The following is a 23,270-nucleotide window of genomic DNA, read 5'->3' on the forward strand; positions in this document are numbered from 1 at the left end:
AATGTGAGCCGTTTATGTAGACTTACATGTTCAGTCATATTAAAAGAAGTGAAAAAAAAAAGGTAAAATTATTTTTAACATATTTCTTTAATTCAATTGATTCTATGCTATTCTTTTCAATATATATTCTATATAAAAAATTAAGATATGTTACATTCTTTCTTCTCATGCTGAGTCTTCAAAATTCGGCATATATTATATATTTATGGCCTACCTCAATTTGGACTAGATACATTTCAAGTGCATGCTAGCAACTACCTTATTGAACACTGCAACCCTAGATAAAGTACTCACTTAATTCCCTTTTCTAAAAACACTAAAGCTAATGGCTACTAGAATTAAAGCCTCTAAACATCTCATTGGCTATGCCCTAGAACTATATCCCAGCATCCCCTACTGATGGTCCTGGAGACAAAGCCCTAGGTAACATGTTCCACAAATGAACATAATTAACTGATTAAGAACATAATTAACTGACTTGCCATTCAGGCAGGAACAAAATGATGAGCCCTGGTGGAGAAAAGGCTATGTTCTCCCTAGTGCCAATTCTGTCCATCTATCCATTCAACATTTATTGAGACCCTACTATGTGCCAGAATTAATTCTATATGCCCCCAAGGAGCTTACAGTCTTTTGAGAGGTTGATAGACATAAACAATCAAGTAAGAAATAAACAAGTTCATTTCAAATAATTTTTCTATGAAGAAAATAAAACAAAAATATGATAGTGAATGGAAGCAGTTCCTTTAGAGAAAGGAGAAGACTGACTTCTGTGAGGTGGTACTGAAGCTGAGAATGAAATAACAGGGGCAAGAGTGAAGTATACCACTAGGGCAAAGACCTAATGCAGGAAAAAGGCTGGCATATTTGAGAAACACAGCGAATGTCAATATGGTTAGAAAGTAGACTAGCAGATGTAGGTAGCCAGGGGCTAGACCATGTAAAGCCTAGTGAATAGAGTATGTTTGGATGTTAGTCTAAGAAAAATCAATTAAGGGTTTTAAGGGGAGTAAGATAATCTAATTTACATTTAAAAGTTCCCTTTGTGTGTGGGAAATGGTTAAAATGCATGTGTGTGTGAGAGGGGGATAAGCATGGAAGCAGGGAGACTAGCTGGGAGGTTGCTGGAGTAGTCAAGGTGAGAGTTCATGTGGCTGGGAGTAGGGTGGAGGTGGTGGAAGCAATGAAGTCAGATTTAGAGTATAGTTTCAATTTATTAGCAAGTCCTGTCACGTCTACTTTTGAAATCAGATTATATTTTGAGTCTAACAGGACTTGCTGGTAAGTTGGATGTGGGATTAAAAAAAGTCAACTATTAAGACTTTTGGCTTGAGCTTGTAAGTAAAATGGTGGTGACATTTACTGAGTCTGGAACAGGAGGAAAACCTGCTTCTCCTCCTATATTTGTAATGGTGTTAATGGAATTACTAACCAGCTTGACACCCGAGAATCATCCAAGACACTGCCCTATCCAGTCACCAAATCTCATTAATTTTACTTCCCCAGAGTTTCTTAAATTTGTCCCCACTTTCTCATCCCCACTGACTTGCTCAGGCCTTTTCATCAAATTACTTACCAAGACTATTGAAATGGCCTTAATAATCTCTAGGTTTAAACTCCAATCCAGTATCAATACTACAAATTACTCCTCTGCTTAAAATTATCCAGCAATCTTTTTGAAGAGCAGTTTAGCAGTATATATCAGAGTTTAAAATAGACATGCCCTTTGTTTGGCTATTTCTTTTTTATGATTCTATTCTGTAGAAATACTCGAAGAGAATGAAAATCAGTAATTGATTACAGCATGTAATAGTGAAAAACTGGACACTATCTAAATGCCCGTCAATAAAGGAAGTTTTACATAAACCATTATACAACTATAAAATTCTATTTTATTTTTTAAAATGAAGATCTAAATATACTGAATGGAAAGCTCTCCAAGATATTTCAAAACCAAACGGTAACGTGTATGATATGATTCCCCTTGTGTAAAAAGCACTGTAGTATGTATGTGTGGTTTCTAAAGGCCTAGAAAAGGTCTGGGAGGATACACATTAAACTATCAACAATGATTACCTCAGTGTAGTAAGACAGCGGTGGGCTGGGGAGTTTTCATTTTTTACTATATATATTTCCTATTGAATGAATTTTTAAATAATTAAAACATTAACAACAAAAAACTGTACAACCATCCTGTATGCCCCAGTGATTCAAGGCATTTTCAGACCTGGCACCAGCCTTCTTTCCAGACTAATTGCTCAGACTTATTTACATCAGGTAGGCCATTATGCACTTCTGCATTATGGGAAACATGGGTTGACTGTTGAAACTGGATTGTGTACTAGGCCTACCTGCTTTGCAACTAGAATAGGAAAGGCCACCTCTGATACTCAGAAGGTCACAAAGCTCTTTCTGAAGAGAAGCTAAGGTACTTGTTCCTGCCCTGAGGACATGCCAAAATAGGTTCATTCCTTTAGCTCTTCAAAGGAAGAAGTAAAATTTCATAACTCTTTCCCCTTCCCAACCCATTTTTGCATTAGATGTTTTAAAAGGACCTGTACTTACCTTGTTCACTGTTTATTTTGCTTCTTTTGTAGCAGAAAGAGCCAACAAAATTGACAGTAAATTTACTATAGTGCCAGTTCTTTTCTGGAAATCTTCCTCATTTTTAGATATTAAAAAAAAATAAAGTGATAGTAGCTCAGCTCTGCTAGAGATGACATAAAGTAGCATTAGTGGAAACAAAACAAAGGTGAAATTACACCAATTTCTAAATTCTAAAGATTTTCATATTTGTTTTTTGATTGTTATTTTCTACTTTTAAACTCAAGAATAAAAAGAATAAGAAAGTATATATGTAAGTCTTTCAATTGTGGTCCTGGCTGGAAATCTAGCCATCAAGCCAACTGCTAGAAAAGAAAATGAACTGTTCTTCCCAAACTTGTTTCCATTCAGTGTTCAGTTGTCTCAGATAATACCAACAAGTTATGAAATGAATCAATTATTTCTCCCTCACTCATTCAGATGACTAGAAACAAAGTAACTTGGCAAGATGAGTAAAGAGAAACCAAATTAACTCACGCTTTTGTTGTGATTTGCTACAACCTCAATTCTAAACCTGCCACCTACATTAATCCCTTAATTAAAATATCCTTCACCTGGTTTGAATTACTGTAGCATATGAGAAGACCAAAAAAGAGCCCAAATAGCCAAAGCAATCCTAAGCAAAAAGAACAAAGCCAGAGGCATCACACTACCCGACTTCAAACTATACTGCGACACTACAGTAACCAAAATAGCATGGTACTGGTATAAAAACAGACACATAGACTAATGGAACAGAAAATAGGAAACTCAGAAATAAAGGCACACACCTACAGTCATCCAATCTTCGACAAAGTCAACAAAAACAGGCAATGGGGAAAGGACTCCCTATTCAATATAGTGGTGCTAGGATAACTGGCTAGCCATATGCAGAAGACTGAAACTGGACCCCTTCCTTTCATCATATACAAAAATCAACTGAAGATGAATGAAAGACTTAAATATAAAACCTAAAACTACAAAAACCCTAGAAGAAAACCTAGGAAATACCATTCTGGACATAGGCCCTGGCAAAAATTTTATAATGAAGATTCAAAAACAATCGCAATAAAAACAAAAACTGACAAATGGGACCTAATTAAACTTAAGAGCTTCTACACAGCAAATGAAACTATCAACAGAGTAAACAACCTACAGAACAGGAGAAAATATTTGCAAACTGCATTCAACAAAGGTCTAATATCCAGAATCGATAAGGAACTTAAATCAACAAGCAAAAAATGAACAACTCCATTTAAAAAATGGGCAAAAAAAATATAAACAGACATTTCTCAAAAGAAGACATGCATGTGGCCAACAAGCATATGAAAAAATGTTCAGTATCACTAATCATTAGAGAAATGCAAATCAAAACCACAATGAGACATCTCACACTAGTCAGAATGGCTATTATTAAAAAGTCAAAAAATAGCAGATGCTGGCAAGGTTGCAGAGAAAAAGTAACGCTTATACATTGCTGGTGGGAATGTAAACTAGTTCAGCCACTGTGGAATGCAGTCTGGAAATTTCTCAAAGAGCTTAAAACAGAGTTATTGGGCCAGGCATGGTGGCTCACACCTGTAATCCCAGCACACTTTGGGAGGCCAAGGCAGGCAGATCACCTGAGGTCAGAGACCAGCCAGGTCAACAAGGTGAAACCCTGTCTCTACAAAAAATACAGAAATTGACCAAGCAGTGGCTCACACCTGTAATCCCAGCACTTTGGGAGGCCAAGGCAGGTGGATCACCTGCGGTCAGGAGTTCAAGGCTAGCCTGGCCAACATGGCAAAACCCCTTCTCTACTAAAAATATAAAAATTAGCTGGGTGTGGTGGTGCGCACCTGTAATCCCAGCTACTTGGGAGGCTGAGGCAGAAGAATTGCTTGAACCTGGGAGGTGGAGGTTGCAGTGAGCCGAGATCACGCCATTGCACTCCAGCCTGGGCGACAAGAACGAAATTCTGTCTCAAAAAAAAACAAAAAACAGAAAGTAGCCAGGTGTGGGGGCACACGCTTGTAATCCCAGCTACTCAGGAGGCTGAGGCATGAGAATTGCTTGAACCTGAGAGGCGGAGTGAGCTGAGATCATGCCGCTGCACTCCAGCCTGGGCAAGAGTGAGACTGTTTCAAAAAAAAACACACACCCCAAATACAGCTACCATTTAACTCAGCAATCCCATTACTGGGTATATACCCAACGAAATGTAAGTCATTCTACCATAAAAACACATGCCCATCACTGGTGGACTGGATAAAGAAAATGTGGTACATATACACCATGGAACACTACACAGCCATAAAAAAGAACGAGATCCTGCCTTTTGCAGCAACATGGATGGAGCTGGAGGCCATTATCCCAGGCAAATTAATGCAAGAATAGAAGACCAAACACCCCATGTTCTCACTTATAAGTGGTAACTAAACACTGAATACACGTAGACACAAAGAAGGGAACAACAGACACCAGAGCCTTCTTGAGGGTGGACAGCGGGAGGAGGGTGAGGACCGAAAAACTACCTATCTGATACAATGCTTATTACCCGGGTGGCAAAATAATCTGTACACCAAACCCTGTGACACGCAATTTACCTATATAAGAAACCTGCACGTCATATACCCCTGAGCCTAAAAGTTGGAAGAGGTAATCACTCTGCATCCCACAAATATGTACAATTATTGTGTCAACTAAAAATAAAAGGAATACAGAAACAAAAATCTCTCTCTCATTGCCCCGCTCCCTTTGCTCACTACCGTAAAAACTTCAGGGAAGACCTGCTACACAAACTTGTGTTGATGGTACTAGGGGGAATAAAGGACAGGTTGTATAGAGGAGAGATGGAAAAGCCAGGGAAGCAGAAAGGCAAAGCCAGAGGATACAAGCTCCCTGCCTACTCTCCCCGGTCCCTTACCACCTGCAAAAAAGAACTGTCATCTCCCAAAAGAAATGATACTAGAAGAAGTAGTCCAACATGTTAGGATAAAAAGTTCTATTTAAATCTTAAAGGACAGTGGGAAAGTTGGGACACTTTTTCAGCTGACACTAGAGATACACGAACATAGTCAACCACATTCAGGGAAAGCAAGTTCCTCCATCATCGCTTATGGGTTGTGTGTGGTGATGACTCTAGCTTTCCCGGGGTCAAGAGACACAGTGACTACATGTAACTACCAACCTTGGGTGTGAGCCTGCCCTTACTAGAGCTTCAGAGGCTAATCGGCAGGGCTCCCATTTTTGGTCCTTCTGTCACTGACTGTCTCTCCTCACCAGATTATTGTGCCACTCAAGAGACAAACCTATCTGATAAAGTAATATAAATTCTATTGAGTTTTATTAGATGTCACTGAAAGGGGGGTAGTTACCTATTAAATTATATCTTCCCATTGATTTTGAGTATAAATTTAGAGATGTTTATCCAAGAAAATGATAAACTCTGGATTTTTTCATTTTACTTAAATGAGGGCCTACTCACCCCAAAATCCTAGCATCAACCTAAAAAGACCTTGCTTTTGACACTCTACTATTTCTTTCATTAAATGTCTGTTTGATTCTTTTTCAAAATGAAAATATCTTTTTCATAATATATTAAGATCACTGTAATTCTCATCCCTAATTTATATATTTATATATGCATACCTACCTCACAGATTATAAAAGATTGAATGAGTTAACATATATAAAGCACTTAAAATAGTGTCTGGCACACAGTTCACTATATGTTAGCTACTTTCTTCTTCACACACACACACCCCTAGAAAAACTGAATCCTATATTTAACACATTATGGATATCTTTTCCTCTCAATACATTCTTTTTTGGGGAGGGATGGGATCTCATTATGTTACCCAGGCTAGCCTTGAACTCCTGGCTCAAACAATCCTCTGCCTTGGCCTCCTGAGTACTTAGGACTAAATACAGATTTAGTGAGTATATTTATCTTTCTATTCTATTTCAAATACTGCTGCAACGAATACCTTTATTCTTACCTCCATTCTTACCTCCATATTCACTTGAGACATTTTTCCATAACATGAATTCTACATATACACGAACACACTTACAAAAAATAGTTTAAAAAATTAACTACATTTTAAAAATTAACATCTGATTACCATTTTATTTAAATTAACTTCTAGAACTATAAAAGTTTAAAAAACAATGTTTAAAAGCTGAATACCATTGCTTCTTGGCCTTTTGGCTGAGATCAAGTGTAAAAGTTGAATACTTTACGTATACAAGGTACAAGGCATCTTACTGCACAAAAAGTTTAGATCCCATATGATGCATCTATTATTTGAAATATGACTAATAAAAAAGTCCTTTTTTTAATGGGAAGAATATTCATTTTAATATGCCCCAAGATGTTACAGAGCTTAAAATGAACAAACTTCAGTCAGTATAAAACAGATTTACTGTCAACATTCAGTCATTAATACAACCCAGGTAAATGAAACATCACTCCATACAAGGCTCATATATTCTTTACACGTGTACTATAAAATGATAAATACTTAAAAATTACAATGCAACGAAAAATATTGTAAGATATACAATTGTTATAGACCCTTGTGTGAAAGTTCTTTATTTTTAAAGTTCTGCCTTAGGGAAAATACCATGCTACATATCAGAACCCAAAATAAACTGTTTCTTGAGGTTACAATGCTCAATGGTATACTGGATTCACCCTAAAATATCATGTCTGACAAGAATTAAAAGAGAGACAGCCTTCAATGATGTTTAGAAAGAGGGAGAGTGACAGAGAGAGAGAAGAGTAATCAATTATTCTGTTATTTCTGCTGGAATGGCCTCATTAAACAATTTATAGCACTGACAAGAGGTCTGTACCCAAAGGGAACAAAACCAGAACCAGTCTCAGCTTTATATAAAGGATTTCCAAATCAGACTAACTGACACAGTTCTAAGGCACTGTTCCCAATGCTTGTCACTCTTCAACCCTTTACACAGACTTCTTGTCTTATGTCCATGTTTTTCTAATTTCTTCCTAAGGGTTTACCAATTATACTTTCTGTTTTCTATCATCCTAAATCCAAACCAAAAGACGTTAAGCAATACAATAAAATCTACCAGTCTGGTCAGTTCTAAAGACACAAATTCTGGTTTAGACATTAATCATGAGACTCAAGTATATCTATCCCCCTTCCACACACACTCCCACCTCCCCTTACATATTGCCCCATCTTAATTTTGAGGAAATGCTCAAATTCTAAGCAAGTTTCAGGATTTTTCCCCCAATCAATGATTTGACTGTTGGCAAGCTGCTTTGGTGGGCAGCAGTATAAGAAATTACTTGGAATGCCTGGCTAGAACAGATAAAATGGATGTGATCAGTGAATTATTGTAACCCACTGTAGTAAACAGATGGATGGGAAGGATTTACCTTATGAACTTCCCTCACTCATTTCAGAAGGGAGAAAATTATGTCTTAATAAGGCAAGAAAAAAATTAGATAAGAAAATACAGCACTTTGGGAGGCCGAGGCGGGTGGATCACGAGGTCAGGAGATCGAGATCATCCTGGCTAACACAGGGAAACCCTGTCTCTACTAAAAATACAAAAAATTAGCCGGGCGTGGTGGCGGGTGCCTGTAATCCCAGCTACTCAGGAGGCTGAGGCAGAAGAATCGCTTGAACCCGGGAGGCAGAGGTTGCAGTGAGCCGAGATCGCACCATTGCACTGCAGCCTGGCGGACAAGAGTGAGACTTCGTCTCAAAAAAAAAAAAAAAAAAAAAAGTAAATACAGTAAAATATAAATACTGTAGTGACAGCAAGGAAGGGTAGGATTCCCAGCACCCTACCTTGCTGGGAAAGTTTCTGGCATAAAAGTCAAACTCTCTACCATCATTCTTTGCACAAGGATCGACAGTTGTTTACATCAAGAGGGGCAGAAAGCCACTTAAATACTTTTCTTCAAAAATGAGACATTTCTTTTTGAACTGAGCATTAGAGAAAGGAGAAAGAAGTAGGGAAAGCTCACTCAAAGAGGTCCTCAAACATGCGTTGTCCCATTGCTATATATGCTTCCTTTTCTTCTGGTGTCATCTGGGCCACTAGCTCTGGCCGTTGGCTCACTTCACTGTAGGAGAACGGACGGCCAGCCACCATGACAATTGGGTCATCTGCTACTTCTTCAAACTCGTCATCTTCCTCTTCATCCTCTTCTCGTTTATGCATAGCCACAGCTGCCGGACGGGGTGGAGAATCATCATCTGACTCACTGGTCTCGCTTTCCGAGTCACTGCCATTGGCAGTGGTCACTGGAGCAGCTGCTCCCACTGAACCAGCCATGGCAGAGGAAGTCTTTTTCTCATGAATGAGCAGTGCTCGCATGACCTCTTCGTTGTCATCAGGCCCAGCACGGCCTTCCTCACGCTCCTGAAATGCGTCCATATCTACGCCCCCTGGGGAGTAAAACTCAGAAAGTCAATATCCTTAAATATAAATGGCATTTCTTCATAACATATAAACAATATTTTAACATATATTTAAATAATACGATAAAATAACAGACTTCACTGGTTCCATTTTTGAGCTGCTATCCATAAAATATTCAAAGTATTTCTTACAAACTGGAGCTTAAGTAGCATAATGGTCAAGTACACCGGCTTTAAGAGTATTATAGCATAGATTTGAATCCTGGTTCTTCTATATGCAAGCATCTTGGGCAAGTTATTTAATCTCTAAACTTCAATACCTTTTTCTATAAAATGAGGTGATAAAAGCATCTACTTTCTAAGGTTCTGGATAAAAACATGTAAGATAATGTCTATGAAGAATCGACTACAGTAGCTGGCATAATAGAAAATCAAAACATGGCTCTTTATCTCACTCAAGGTAAAAGCCAAAAGCTTTGCAATGGCCTATAGGGTCCCAAATCATCTGGAATCCTTCCTGATCATCTACCTCTTACTTCTTTCCCCTGCTCATTCTTGTCTAGCCACAGTAGCCTCTGTGGTATTCCTTGTACATATCAGACACACTCCTACCTCAGGGCCTTTGCACTGCCTGTTCCCTCTGCCTGGAATATTTTTCCTTTAGGTACTCACACAGCTAATTTCCTTCCATCTTTCATGTCTTTATTCAAATGTTACCTTTTAAATGTATCCCATCCCTACATTCCCAATGCTCTATTTTTCCCCCATAGCACTTATTTCCTAACATAATGAATAACTTACATCTATTGTCTTTGTCACCCCCTTTCCAAGGATGTAGGTTCTACCACAACAGATATTTATCTTGTTTATTCATGGATATATCCCATTTACCTAGATAGTACCTGCCACTCTGTTAGGCACTGAATAAACATTTGACAAATGAGTGAATAAATGTGAGTTTTATTTTCATGAAGCAAACTAAGCATACTTCAAACTCTTTATTAAAAAAGGAATCTAATTTTAGGAATGAAGCTTCTCTCACCACAAACCTCCTATCATTTTGTGTACATATCTTACCTGATAAACTGCAGATGAAATATTTAAGAAAACCATCTGCATTCTGCATTCTGATAATACTACCAAACATACTGCCATTTAAAATATATAAAAAGATTTAAAGTATTGTTTGGAACCTGACTCCCTGATTCAAATCCTAACACTATTTAGCTGTATGATTTTGGCCAAGTTATTTCATCTCTCCGCTTCAATTTTCTCAAGTACAGAAAGGGGGAAAATAGTATTTACTTCACTAGATTACTGTGGGGATTAAGTGAATAACTGTGAAGTGTCTAAAATGGGCCTGGCACTTAGAATAGTGTTATCTATCATCATCATCAGCAGCAGCATCATCATCATCAAGAGAAGACTCAGAAATGGTCAATTCTGACTACGGATAAAGTGAAAGCATCTTCTCATTAACACATTAAAATGAATTAGCTAAATCCCTGGACATTTTAGAAAGCATAGAACTCCTAAAATGAGATACTAGGCAGATAAGAGAGAGAAAGGGAAACAGAAGCAGACAAGTTAAAAGTTTAGGTCAGAGAAAAGAGGCTTTTGATAACATGACTGTCAAAATGAGAGTTAAAATCAAATTTAACTACTTCAAAATATTGTCAAAGGCTGAACCTCCTCCCTAGAGCTTACTGCCAATGCAGCATTACAACAGAAAGAAAAGAAGGTAATGAATGCATGCAAGCCTTTAAGACAATAATTGCTTCTAAAAGAATGTTCCAAATAGTTCAATAATATCAACACAGTATTTTGATTAATGTTTAAATATAAAATTAGGGAAAAAGAAAATTAGTTTTGTAAACTAAATTAAGTCACATGTAACAGATTTCTGACAAGGGTCTTGAGAGGTTTGGAGAAAAAAAGAATTACTCTGTTACAGATGAAGTCAGAAAACAAAAAACAAGGATAAATGAGCAAATTTCTGGATGGTAAAGTAGAAACAGTGGTTCTAGGAACAGTCTTTTTCAACAGAGTTATAAATTACAAGGAAGATGTATACTGGGAAACTGTATTCACGGAATTGATGCTAAGCAATTGTGGGTACTGAAAGGCCAAGTTGCAGGAAAAAAATATAGGAAGAGCTGAAGGTTGTATACGTGGGCAGAAAAGTAGCAGATCTATTTCTATTTCAGCAAGTGCAAGAAAATCAGCCTACAGAAAAATAATCTAAAATATACTGAAAGATATGATCCAAGCTATTGGATTCAAGGCACAGAAGAACCTAAAAAGTACCTCTACATGTTTCTAGAAGTTTTTGGTCTTAACATGCTTCCAGAACCAAAGCAACAAACAAAATCTCAAGTAAAAACCAGAAAGATACAGGAAATAAAACTCAAATCAATGGTGAATCCATGCATGAACAACATGTATCATTCTGGTCACTATGTCTCAAGTAAAGTATATCACAATTAGAGATGGTCCAGAAAAAGACAAAAATAAACAAAAACTGCAGGAGGTGGCAGCAGTAGAAAAGAGAACTGTTTAAGGAAAACAATCAAAAGGAATTAGAACTTTCTTCAGTATAGTAATGAGAACATGACTGAAGCCAATACAATTGTGAAAGATATTAACATGACTTGAAGTTTGAAGAAAATCAAGTGTAAGACCCACTTCATACATTGACTGGATAGAGTCTGCTCTACTATCAAGAAACTTAAGACAAATTTAGACATGACAACATACTATCCTATTTTATGTAGAAATAAATATTTACAAAACTTAAGTAGACCAGATAACTTATTTAAGGCCCATACGATTCATATTCTATCATTCTAGGAACTGTAAACTAGAATGTTAAACTTATGAGCTTAATATATAATGTTGGTTAATAATAATTTTATTTTATTCAGTTTTCTTCCTAAGTTCAAAGAAAAGAAGGCTGCTTTAAGAACCGGCAAGAAGCCAAGTTGGGGAAAACAAATGTATTAAATAGTAGTATAGCCTAACTACTGTATAATCTAAAACAACTTCAATCTAAATAACATAACAGGCTGGGCACAGTGGCTCATGCCTGTAATCCCAGCACTTTGGGAGGCCAAGGCGGGCAGATCACTTGAGGTCAGGAGTTTGAGAACAGCCTGGACAACATGGCAAAACCCCATCTCTACTAAAAATACAAAAATTAGCTGGCCATGGTGGCTTGCACCCAATTCCAGCTACACAGGAGGCTGAGGCAAGAGAATCACTAGAACACGGAAAGCAGAGGTTTCAGTGAGCCGAGATCGCACCACTGTACTCCAACCTAGGCAACAGAGCGAGACTCCATCAAAAAATACCAACATAGCAGGTTAATCAGTGAGGAAGAAGGAGGGTAAAGTACGGTTGCCTTGGAAAACTTTTTCTTATTAAAATTAATATATCAAAGAGAATCACAGTAGAGGTATTACCTGCTTTACCATCACTACCAAACTCCACATTACCTTCACAATTTCTAGTATACACATATACTAAATGCTAATTATGAAGGGAAGAGAGGCTAGGAGAAAGGCCAAAAAACAAGTGGCTTTCAGTTACTGATTATTCTTTGGCACTAACATATCACCAAACTCAGGTGATAAGTTAGTAACGATATATTAACTTGGGAGTAGTGGCACATAGATTGCTACACTGATAAAATTCAGCCAGAAATAGAGACACCCTTCCTCTCTACTTTCTAGCTTGAGTCATCGTCATCCATTTTTGCCTCCCATTTTCTACATACTCCTAAACCATTATCACTCAGTCTTGAAAGCAGTAACTTAGACTAAAACTTAAAAAGTAAAATCTTGCAGTTCTCTAACTTCTGAAGATTAGTATGCAATTCTTAACCCTTTAGGGCTCAGAAATTTCCAAAATCCTCTAGAACAAAGTTCTGCTAACCATCTTGGACCGTGAGAATGCTCAATCCTTTATTCATGTGGTCTCTTTGTATATATTTCAGGTAGCACACACTTCTTGGTATTTATGAAGAGACAACATAAAGTTTGGGGTAGTGTATAGTTTTGGCTCCCAATTCAGAAACATTAAATGCATATAAGTCAGCGTAATATAAGATTAAAGGAAAAGTGAGTATGGCTACCTTGAAAACAATAGAGAGCATGTTTCCAAGAAATTAAGATAAAAAGATGACAATTTTTCAAATCTAAAAATGAAAATTTAAAAGGCTATTTGTTATTTTCACTAAGTTGAAGGGCAATGCAAGTATACCAGTTGGCTTTTATCTTATTGCTCAATTTCTTACTTCCTAATATAATGCAATTAATTGTTCTGTAGAACAGATCCAGAATTGCCCAGGCAGTTTCCCACTAAGCCAAGTTCGTGTTCTACTGAACCCAAGACACATCCATTTCACTGACTTCTACTCTTACCTTCCTTCATATCTTCAGAACTATATGCCCCTTGGACAGTGCTTTCTCTCAACCAAATGGGCCTCTCTTTGGCAGATTTCCCTTCCAGTGAGGCTCGATGAAGATCTTCTTGGTCATCCATGTTAATGACAACATTCTGAGTGTATAAGTCTTCATAGGAAGGACCTTTGGTGGCCCATGCTTCCCGGTGGTGCCCACCTGCTAGGCTAGCAGCTCCAGCAGTAGTTGCTGCATGGTCCTTGCTATATAAAAATAGAGGAGTATAGGAAGAAGAAAAATTAATGTCTTGGTGTTGGAAAAGAAGGGCAGCTAGGGAGGCAATTACTGAAATACTACATGTAAATGCTATCTAGCAATCATGCACACATGCTTTAACAATTCCAAGAAAGTGCTTCTATACCTCAGGGTAAAAGGTGCATATGTTAGAAAAACACATCATATTTATATTTAAGTTCCTCAAACATGGGATCCTCTGGTGTATATAAATGACTGAGGTTTTATAGATTTAAGATGTTTCAATAAATCTATTAATACTTGGAGAAGGAGAAAGTGATATGGTGACATCATCTACTTAAAGCCACTAGTCTGACAAAAATCTCTCCCAGTATTTTGTTTAAAAAACAAAAACAAAACACACTGTATTTTTTAAAATGTTATCTCAGCTCAACCCTGAATAATTCAAAGTGGTTCTGTGTGCTTTTTCCTTTCTTTTGTGTGCTGATCATGGAAAAAGCTAGAAAACTATTCTACAAAGCCTGACCTCAACCAATGTTCTTCTCCCACCACTCAAGCAGTAAGGTATAACCCTCTGCACAGACTAGCTGCTTTTCTATGGAGTTGTATGTTTCTATCTCCACATCTATGCTGATACTCTGTATCCATCTCCAACCACTGATTCTACTCTGCAGTAACAATGGTCTGTTTTTCTCAGTCTATTTTATTTTGCTTTTTACTTTTACCACCCATGATCTTCTTTGTCTGTTAGCCTGTTCCAAGTCTGATCATTTCCTTATCTTCTAGTCACTTATGTTCCCCCCCACCTCTGTGTTAGGCCAAGTTTTCAGTATTTCTGATGGTTCCCCATTTTACCTGCCTGTTTCACTCTCAATCTGTTCCAAATTCTTTTGAATATGCCTAATTCTCTGTCTGAGCTCATGCCTTTCTCTGCCTGCTACTGATGCTTTCCACTTCAACTTCTATGTATGCTTCTCCACCTCCCTCTCTGTACAGCTATTTTTTATCCTGTAACCATCTTCATGTTTCTTGAACTGCCTGCTCACTCCAAACCTTTTGGGTGTTTCTTTCAGTGTCCATGACTGACCTGGCCTCATGTTTCTCCTTTATTTTTTGTCCGTTTTTCTCACTCTTTTCCATGGATCCTGAATTATCTCCTGTGTGGAGCCCCGACTCATTCTGAATCTAATAAATACTTCATTAGTCTTTCCTCCTAAGCCATTCACTATTTTGCCTTCACTTTTGTCTTACTTCATCTCTGCTTACTCCCTTACTCTTCACTTCTTTCTGGGTCCAATTCTTATCTACTGGGGTTTTCTAACTCATACTTAGCTGAGGTCTGTGTCGTGTATCTGATTAGCCTATCACATCTTTCCCTAATTACACTGTGTTTCTGACCATCCTCTGGAGGTAAACTTGGGCTTAGCTTATCCCACCTATCCTGTCCTGCCTCTGGATATCTATAGGGCCGTGCTACTTGCGCAACAAAAAAATAATGTTATCTCCAGTTGCCTAACACACTGATCCAGTCATTTAATCCATGCCTTCCAGGTACTGCGTTTGCATTCTTTTCATTATTCCACCTCTGTGCCCAGGGCTACTTTGTAAACCACTTTCTCCCACAGCCTTTTTCTTCCCGGTGCCTGTTCTACCTGTTCTACCTGTTCCACGTCTCAATCACTTCTTTTGCCTCCTCACTGCTCCTACTTTCTACCAGTTATTTGCTCTCCACTCTAAGTCTAGGCCTATGAGGCATCTCTCTGTAAATATATCCAATCCATCTATTTTTTTTTTTTTTTGCTATATTCTGAAGTCATATGCTACAATTGCAAATAACTGGTTTCTCTCTGCTATTTCTTTCTGCATTCATTGATGTTACTTTGTATATCATTTCTTGTTCATCTCAGTTTAACCATTAACTGTCCCTAGTCATTCTCTATCTTCTATCTGTTCTGTGTGGTCTTTTAAAGGCTATGTGGCTGCCTTCACTGTAATATGACGCTGCTTACTTTGTATAGGTTGGCTTTTTGAACTTTTGTCTCCTTCAGCATTCACTTTTCTTTCTCTTCTCTCTTGGTCTGATCTGGTTTTTTATGTTTCTGTGCTTACTCTACATTCTGGCCTCTCCTCCCGCACCCATTTGTCTCTCTGACTCCTTTCAACGCCTCTTCTATCCTCAGCCAACATCCCCATCTTGATGTGCTGAGCCTGCTCTATATATCTGCCACCCCCAAAAATGTTTCTCCCTGAGTTAGCTAACCCCACCTGGGAGAGACAGAATAGGCATATTTCTCTGATCGGGCCAACCACATCCTTATCTTTCCTTGATCCAGACTTAAATGACTCACTCACTCTGAGGTTACTGTTTCTCTTTATATATAATCCTGAACACAGAGTTTTTCTCTATTCTCTATCTTTAGCATTGACTACAAAGACTATCTTATGAAGGTATGAGGAGTACTTTGAGAAAAACAAGAAAGCTAGACAGAAAAGAACAGAATTAAAATAAATGTTAACACAAGAGTACTTTTAAAAAGTCTTTTGTTTTCAGTATTCTGTCACAGAAATTCAAGATGGGTTTTATTCCAGTTTGAGGCAGCAGACATTTGACCAAAAGTCAAACAAATTTTAAAATTTGGAACAATTTTAATTTAAGATGACAAAAATGACAATTCATATTTGAATCTTTGTATATTATTTAAGAAATTTTGGAACTTTTAAAAGATATAACTCTTACTTAGAGATGAGAGGGGAATATTATTTCAAAACTAAATTTTTAAAAATCTTTAAGGTAAGTGTTAAGACATGATGAATAAGGGAAGGTTACTAGCAAGGAATTCCACTCTAGAAAGACAGGAAGATTTTTATATATCATCAATAGGTTGACTTGCTGAAAGGATACAATTGTCCATCAACTCTTGGGTTAGGCCTACTGACAGTTCTGCAGAGGTAGCCCCTGGTTTCTGATCTAGGGACAAGCTAGAATTTAACTCATTACAGATCAGTAATCAAACTAATAATATTGCCACTTATTTAAAAAAAAAAAAAAAAGCTATCATCTCTGAGCTCCCATACCGTTCTATTGGTGCCTCTTCTCTTGTACCGAGGCGGGATGGACTATTACATCCTTGGGGCAGGATGGGCCATTTCAAAACTTCATACTCATATAGTACAGAAAGGCCAAATCAATACCACCTCCAGGATGTTATATCCAAGCAGTGGAATTTGTCAGACGCTTTGGTGGGGATATTATAACCTGGGTAACATCTTCTAACCTAATGGCTTTTTTCCTGACCACACGGAAACGATTTTACTTTGGTCTGGCTGGCAGCTCTAGGAACCCCATTCTGTCTTTCTTGTCTGCCTCCATTTCCTCCCTTTTTTCTTAATGACCAGATTGTTCGGTATCCTTTTTTCCTGATCAGTTTATTTCCTCTACTTCCTGGTTCTTCTTCATCCCTGGAGTCACCACCATTCCTGGTAAGAAGAAGGTGACTTGATACAGAGAGCTGCTGTTGGGCCTCTGGTGTCACTGTACCAGTAAGACTCATCTCAGGCCTGCAGTGAGTGGGGGATATCGAAATAAAGATCCTGGAAGGGGAGCTGGATTGTGGTAGGTGGAGAACATTAGAGACAGGAAGCCAGTGGTGGTGGTGACTGAATGCTATTGTAGTGCGGCAGCATCTTGATAAACAGGACAAATAACTACAGGTAGGAGAGGAAACATCAGAATAATTCAGATAGTATATTGTGTAGGAAGCAATCAGATAGTACACTGACGCATACTTCAACATGAAATAATCCATAAGCTTAGAAAATTTTGTATTTTTGTAAAATCAATTTCTCTCATAAGCTTGTATGTTAAAGCTACAATATAACTTAAAAGGACTGAAAAAGATAAAAAAAGAAATAAATTTCTTTTTCAAAAGAGGAATTCCTTTTCTTATACAAAAAGAAATAAATAACCGGTACCAAAAGTTAAGGCTATCTGTGATACAGATGTTATTAGTTTCCTATCCACTGTGGCTCCTTTCTTTCTTTGCTTATTGGTTTTATTAAAATACCAATGGCAATTTGCTCCAAAGAGCTCTGGGACCTTCCCCACTCCTAGAAGGTAAACCTTAACTAGTCTAAGTACCAGTCATGTGATCCCATTTCCTTTGCCAGCTGCTGGTTTAGAAATATGCATATAAAACAATTGTAGCCAGTGAGACATTGGGGGATAAATAGAGTATCCTAGGGGGCCCTCTGGGAAACCTTTCTTCAGTTTTAAAATAGGACACAAGGAAGGGACAGTCCCTTTTTCTGCATTTGGACATTTTCATCTGCATGTGACACCTAGAAATACATGACCATCTTAGGCTAGCTCCCCTCATGGTCCCAAGAGGATAATCAACAGGCTGAGTTCAGCAGAGTATAAAGATGGAACAAATCTAGATCCCTGAAGATATAATTGAGCTGTGAAATTAACCAGTTTTGAACTGTACTACTTCAAGACTTCTAGTCATGCAAGACAAATTTTCTTATTGTTCAATCTACTTCCAGACTGGATTCTAATTCCAACTAGAGTTGGATATTCTGTTATCATAGGCAAAGGCATCCTAACTGACGCATGGTACTGGATTAGAAAATCCATAACTCTTACAGATACAAAATTTTCTGTAGGATTGGATTGCTTTGAACCATTTAAAAGAAGCCCAATTTACTCAGGACTGGCTATTCTGTAACATCAGTACCACAGGAAATAAAATACTAAGAATGCTCCTAAAAACTATACAAATAGAGCCTGATTGTTGAGCTTTATGGAAGGGAGTGGGTGAAGTGAAGGTTAAATAAAGATATCCCTTACTTGATGCTGGGAAGAGGGAGAGAAAAAAAAGGGTAGAGTGGGAGAGAAAAAAAAGGGTAGAGTAGGAGAGCACTCCCTGACCCCAATTTTCATTTATGCTTTTCAAGAAAGAATATAAACCACTTTTTCTGGCATGGCAAAACTAAGGCTACCTCTGAAATTCAAACATTAGGGAACACTGATAAAAACAGGGAGCCACTGTTAGGAGTATTAACCCATAGGTAACACCAGCTATACTTTACTTTCAAGGAAGTTGCAATTACAACTTAGAAAGAAAGGTGGTTAAAATGCTTCAAAAACAAAAAAGGAAATGCTGAATTCCTTAAAGGACTTCAGCCTTCAGAAGCTGGCTAGGAAAATTCAAATATCCCCAAGCAGCACAACTAATTTAGGATGAGCTAACAATTGGCTGAGTTGCTGCAGGCCCAAGCAGAATGAGTACTTGAAGTCAAACCTAAATATTTAAAGATTTTTGCCTAAAGTCCACAGTGTTCTGCATTTAGAACAAACAAATTTCATCACAGGCACATGTTAAGACAAATGTGGCACAAGTGAAAACCTATGTAACATTACAGTCTTGAGTCTCCTAGTAAATTACCCACTCTTGTTCTCCGAGGTACAGGTAGTTAAAACAAAAACAGGTTGTAAAGCATTCTTAGTAAGAGCACAGGGCCTACACTCACCTCTGTTTCAGGGCTGGGATTTCTGTGGGTTCTGGCTCAAGTATTTCATAGGCCAAGTTCACATCCTCTGTCTCCCGAAGCAATGCATAAATGGGCTCAATTTGTTCATTAAACCTTGCCAAAAGTGTGCGTGCATCTTTTTTGGGCATTGCTGATTCATCCTCTTCTACCTCTGTATGGCAAAAAGTACAGCGGAAAGTTCCTACAGAGAAAACAAGTATCTCAGGTCAGAGAGAAGACTTTAGCAGATAGTTTATACCTCCACTCTCTCCCAATATCTTATTATTAAAGCTTTCAAATATACACAAAGGTTGAAAGAATTTCACAGTGAACAGCCATGCGACCACCATTTAGATTCTACAATTAGCATTTTGCTATTCATCACATATCTATCCATCTATCATTTTTGATGTATTTCAAAGTAATTTCATCCCTAACTTCAGCAAAGTTTTTAATCACAATATTTCTAACATGTATTTATTTTAACTTAAAGCCAAATTCTTTAGCGCTTACCACCACAACTTGTACCCTTTCCTGGCAGCTTTTCTCTCTTTTTTTTTTTTTCACATTACACATTTGGGCCTACATTATGGGGAAAGCCAAATAAATACCTAAAACCAAGAGTTTCTGGTCATCCCGAACATTGTCACAGGCTATTTTTTAAAATTTATTAACCATTTGTATCTAATCAATTCAATCTATTATGCTAAAGCTCACACCCTTAAACATTACTTAACAGTCTACACCACTAGCCACACCTGGATTTTCAGTTTGGTTCTTATTCCCAAAGACAGGAATATGCATCCTTCCTTTCTGACTCAACTTACTCGAAAGATTAAAAGGGAACATGTAAGTACTTAGTGTCTGGCAAATAGTTAAGTACTCAAACATTTAGCTATAAAAGGCCCCATGCATGATTGATACATAAAGAATAAACAACCAAGTGATCTCTACTTCAACATAACACTAGATCCTACTGATACATTACCAGTATAATAATTTTCTTTACTGGCCCTCACACATAGACAATAGCATGTAAATTATTTGTTCAAATACCCTAAAATACATCTTCCTATTGTCTAAATGCCACCTAATCTACATTTATCCCAAATAAGTGAGAAAGAGAGAGAAATGCAGCCCTTCACAGCTAGGAGGTGGCTCAGCACTCACAGCTAGACTGTGGCATTTTTCTGTCAAACAAGATCTCACAGATCACCAACATCAGACTATGATGAAAGTGAGGCAAACCCAAGCCACTGTGGAATTGTGTCTGAGAACAGACAAAAGCAAGGACTCCATGCAAACCACAAAAAAGTCCCATCTTGCACAAGTGACTGCTGCTTCTTTACCATTTAGTTTTAGCGTCACCCTGTTCTTGTCATCTCCTAGATAAGTTTAAGATACCCAATCATAGAATTATCCCCACTTCTTCACAGCATCCAATCCAAAGGAAACCTTCATCACTTCCCTGAATCCTCCCCAAAATTACCCAACAAAAGCCCACATTCTCTAAGTCTGTCCAACATCATCTTACCAACATTTCATGGTTTCCCCATGGTCTGTGGCTTCCCTTGCTGCAGAAAGCATCAATAAACCTAACTTTGTTTACTACAGGTGTGTACCTGATAGTCTTTGACTAATGGCCACCAACATAACGATTATAACTTAATCAACTGGACAAGAATATACTATTATACCAAAGTAAAGAGATGAAGAACAAGTTTTTTTGTTTTTTTTTAGGTAAAAGATATCAAATTGCTTTAAATATAAAAATGAATATGTAAAAAGCCAACTTATTACAAATACTAACAATTCAGCTCAAGAGAGGGGTTTAGACTACAAATTTAGATATGAGAATCAACCTATAGGTGGTAACTGAAGCCATATAGTAGATAGGAGCATCTGAAGAGATTAAGGAGAGTGAGAAGAAGCAGTTAAGGCATAAACTCAAGGAATGAGGAATCCTTGAGAAAGAGAAATGGTGCAACCAGAGTGATAGGATGGTGTTTCAAGGAAATGTATGGTCCTAATATTAAAAGGCCAACAAGAGTTGAAAACTAGCTTTTATATTTGGTAACAAAGGGTAAGAAGCAACCTTGGCTAGAAAGGTTTTAGGTAGAATGTTATCTTATATTATTCTCCAACTGTTCCAAGCTGTCTCAGCCTCTTCTCTTCAACAGAAGCGAGGAATATAATCATGTGGGGGCTTAAAAATAAATCACATAAAGTAGGGTTGAATATAGCTCTCGAATACCTGCTGAATTAAAAAACACACCAATGTGAGACTGGGACTTAAATTGACTGTTGAAAAATAAGGACCTACAGAGGCTGTCAACGAGAACTAAGAATAGTTTGGAAGATGAGTTATCTAGTTCTGTAGTTTTCAAATATGTTTTTAAAGAAAGGAATCCCATTTCTCAAATGGAAAGGTGCTTAATATATAAACATAAAAGCAAATGCTCTGGGGTAAAATACAGAAACACAGCTAAAACAAAGGTCAATACTCCAACCCTCTCATTATCTGTTTTCAAAGCATCGCAAAGCGGCCTCCTCAATGCTTCCCATCAGGCACACTCTGCTGCAGAGCCTTTGCACTGCTGTGCCCTCTACCCAGATGCCTTCCCTCCAGAAAATCACATGGCTCATCTCCAAACTTACTTCAGTTCTTTACTCAGAAGCCACCGTAAGGCCTTCCGTAGCCAACATTATCTAAAATTTCAATACTGTCTTGTCCACCCAAACAATCTTATCTTCATTTTCTTTTCCCTTAGCATTATCATTATGCAACATGCTTTATTATTTATCTAATTTATCATTAAAAAGTCATGTTATACCTGAATTTTAAAAAAATGTCCTCCCAAATACCCCATTTCTCATTTTAAGACAATATGTACTCCAAAATTCAGCTTTAAGTAAACAAATCAACACGCTTGTCAGTGTAGCTCATCCTCATAAAACAGCAGTGCTTTTATTTGGGGAAAAGAGAGAAAGAGAACACTACTAATACCATTATTTCACAGAAGGGCAATCTCAGAATGACAGTCCTTTAACTCGAGTAATTTATTTTCATGAAAAAGAATAGGGGGAAAAATAAACAAAGTGTATAGTCATAAGGCACCTAAATTCTAATCTCAACCAAACTTAACAAGAGTTACTTACAGAAGGGCTGATTTTGCAGGTATGAAAAGAGCAGCTTTAACATTATTACTAAGAACTGTGAAGGGTCTGAGATTTTACCCTACTTGTAAGCTAACAAGTTATTCTGCCAGTTTCATGGATACTGGCAGAAGACACAAGACCCTAGGTCAGAGACAAAGAACTTTACTACTCAAGGAAATAGCAGTAGCCAGTGTCAGTATTTAAGCCAGTTCCCCATGCCCCAATTTCCATGGGGTGCGATAGAAGGGCCAGGTAACAATTATACATGCAATGGGCTGTGTTACAGGAAAGAGAGCCTGAGCTTAAAAGGAACTCAAATATTTTATAATGGGCATAAGCATGCCCATTCTTTGCACTGGAGGGTGGCATTATCCTTACTTACTATAAACTCTATGTAAACATGCTCTGGAAGGAGACACTTTTTATACTGGACCATAAGCAAACCTGCTCTTTGCTCTGAAGAGAAATACTATCTCTGTCTTCCAAGGCTGCTCGTTATATAAACATTCTTGAAAATGATAGTCCAGGAAAAAAGCAGTCAGTCTGTATCTCTGCTTGCCAAGACATGCATAACATGTGAGAGACCCATGGAGAATAGTCTCCCAATAATTACCACATCTAGCAAATATTACAAAAGGAAAAGCTAGCCTGACATCTCTGAGCCCTGTGTTTATCACAAAAACGTTAGTTGTAAATGAGAAGCCTGTCAAAGCCAAATGTAGAATTTCTTATTTTTCTTCTTGGACCCTAAAAAATGCAAGAAAAGTAAGAAATTTGACATTTTATGGAAAATGACTTAAGACCAGTTTAGTATACCAGCAGCATTTTTTATACATTTCACTACGCATTGTAAAAATGCAAATCAGTTTTCCTGAAATCAGAAGGGGCAAGTGGCAAGGGGCAGGAGGACATGGAAACCCAGCACATACTATTTACCAAGCAAGCACCCATG

General features: G+C 37.7%; 1 protein-coding gene across 2 annotated transcripts in view; it reads right to left on the reverse strand.

Annotated features, from left to right (window-relative positions):
- Positions 1-6,964: 6,964 nt before the first annotated feature.
- The window catches only part of GTF2E1 (general transcription factor IIE subunit 1), a 38,023-nt gene continuing 21,717 nt past the window's right edge, over positions 6,965-23,270 (reverse strand). Inside the window, exons 3-5 of one of the 2 annotated variants that reach the window (XM_003261874.2) lie at positions 19,160-19,361; positions 13,394-13,635; positions 6,965-8,999 (exon numbers count right to left, since the gene is read on the reverse strand). In XM_003261874.2, the coding sequence (XP_003261922.1) occupies positions 8,572-8,999; positions 13,394-13,635; positions 19,160-19,361 (872 nt within the window). In that variant the 3' untranslated portion in view covers positions 6,965-8,571. The remainder of the gene's footprint in view (positions 9,000-13,393; positions 13,636-19,159; positions 19,362-23,270) is intronic. The other variant, XM_030801714.1, reaches the window with a different exon arrangement.

Source organism: Nomascus leucogenys, chromosome 21, assembly GCF_006542625.1.
Source record: "Nomascus leucogenys isolate Asia chromosome 21, Asia_NLE_v1, whole genome shotgun sequence".
Classification (NCBI taxonomy): domain Eukaryota; kingdom Metazoa; phylum Chordata; class Mammalia; order Primates; family Hylobatidae; genus Nomascus; species Nomascus leucogenys.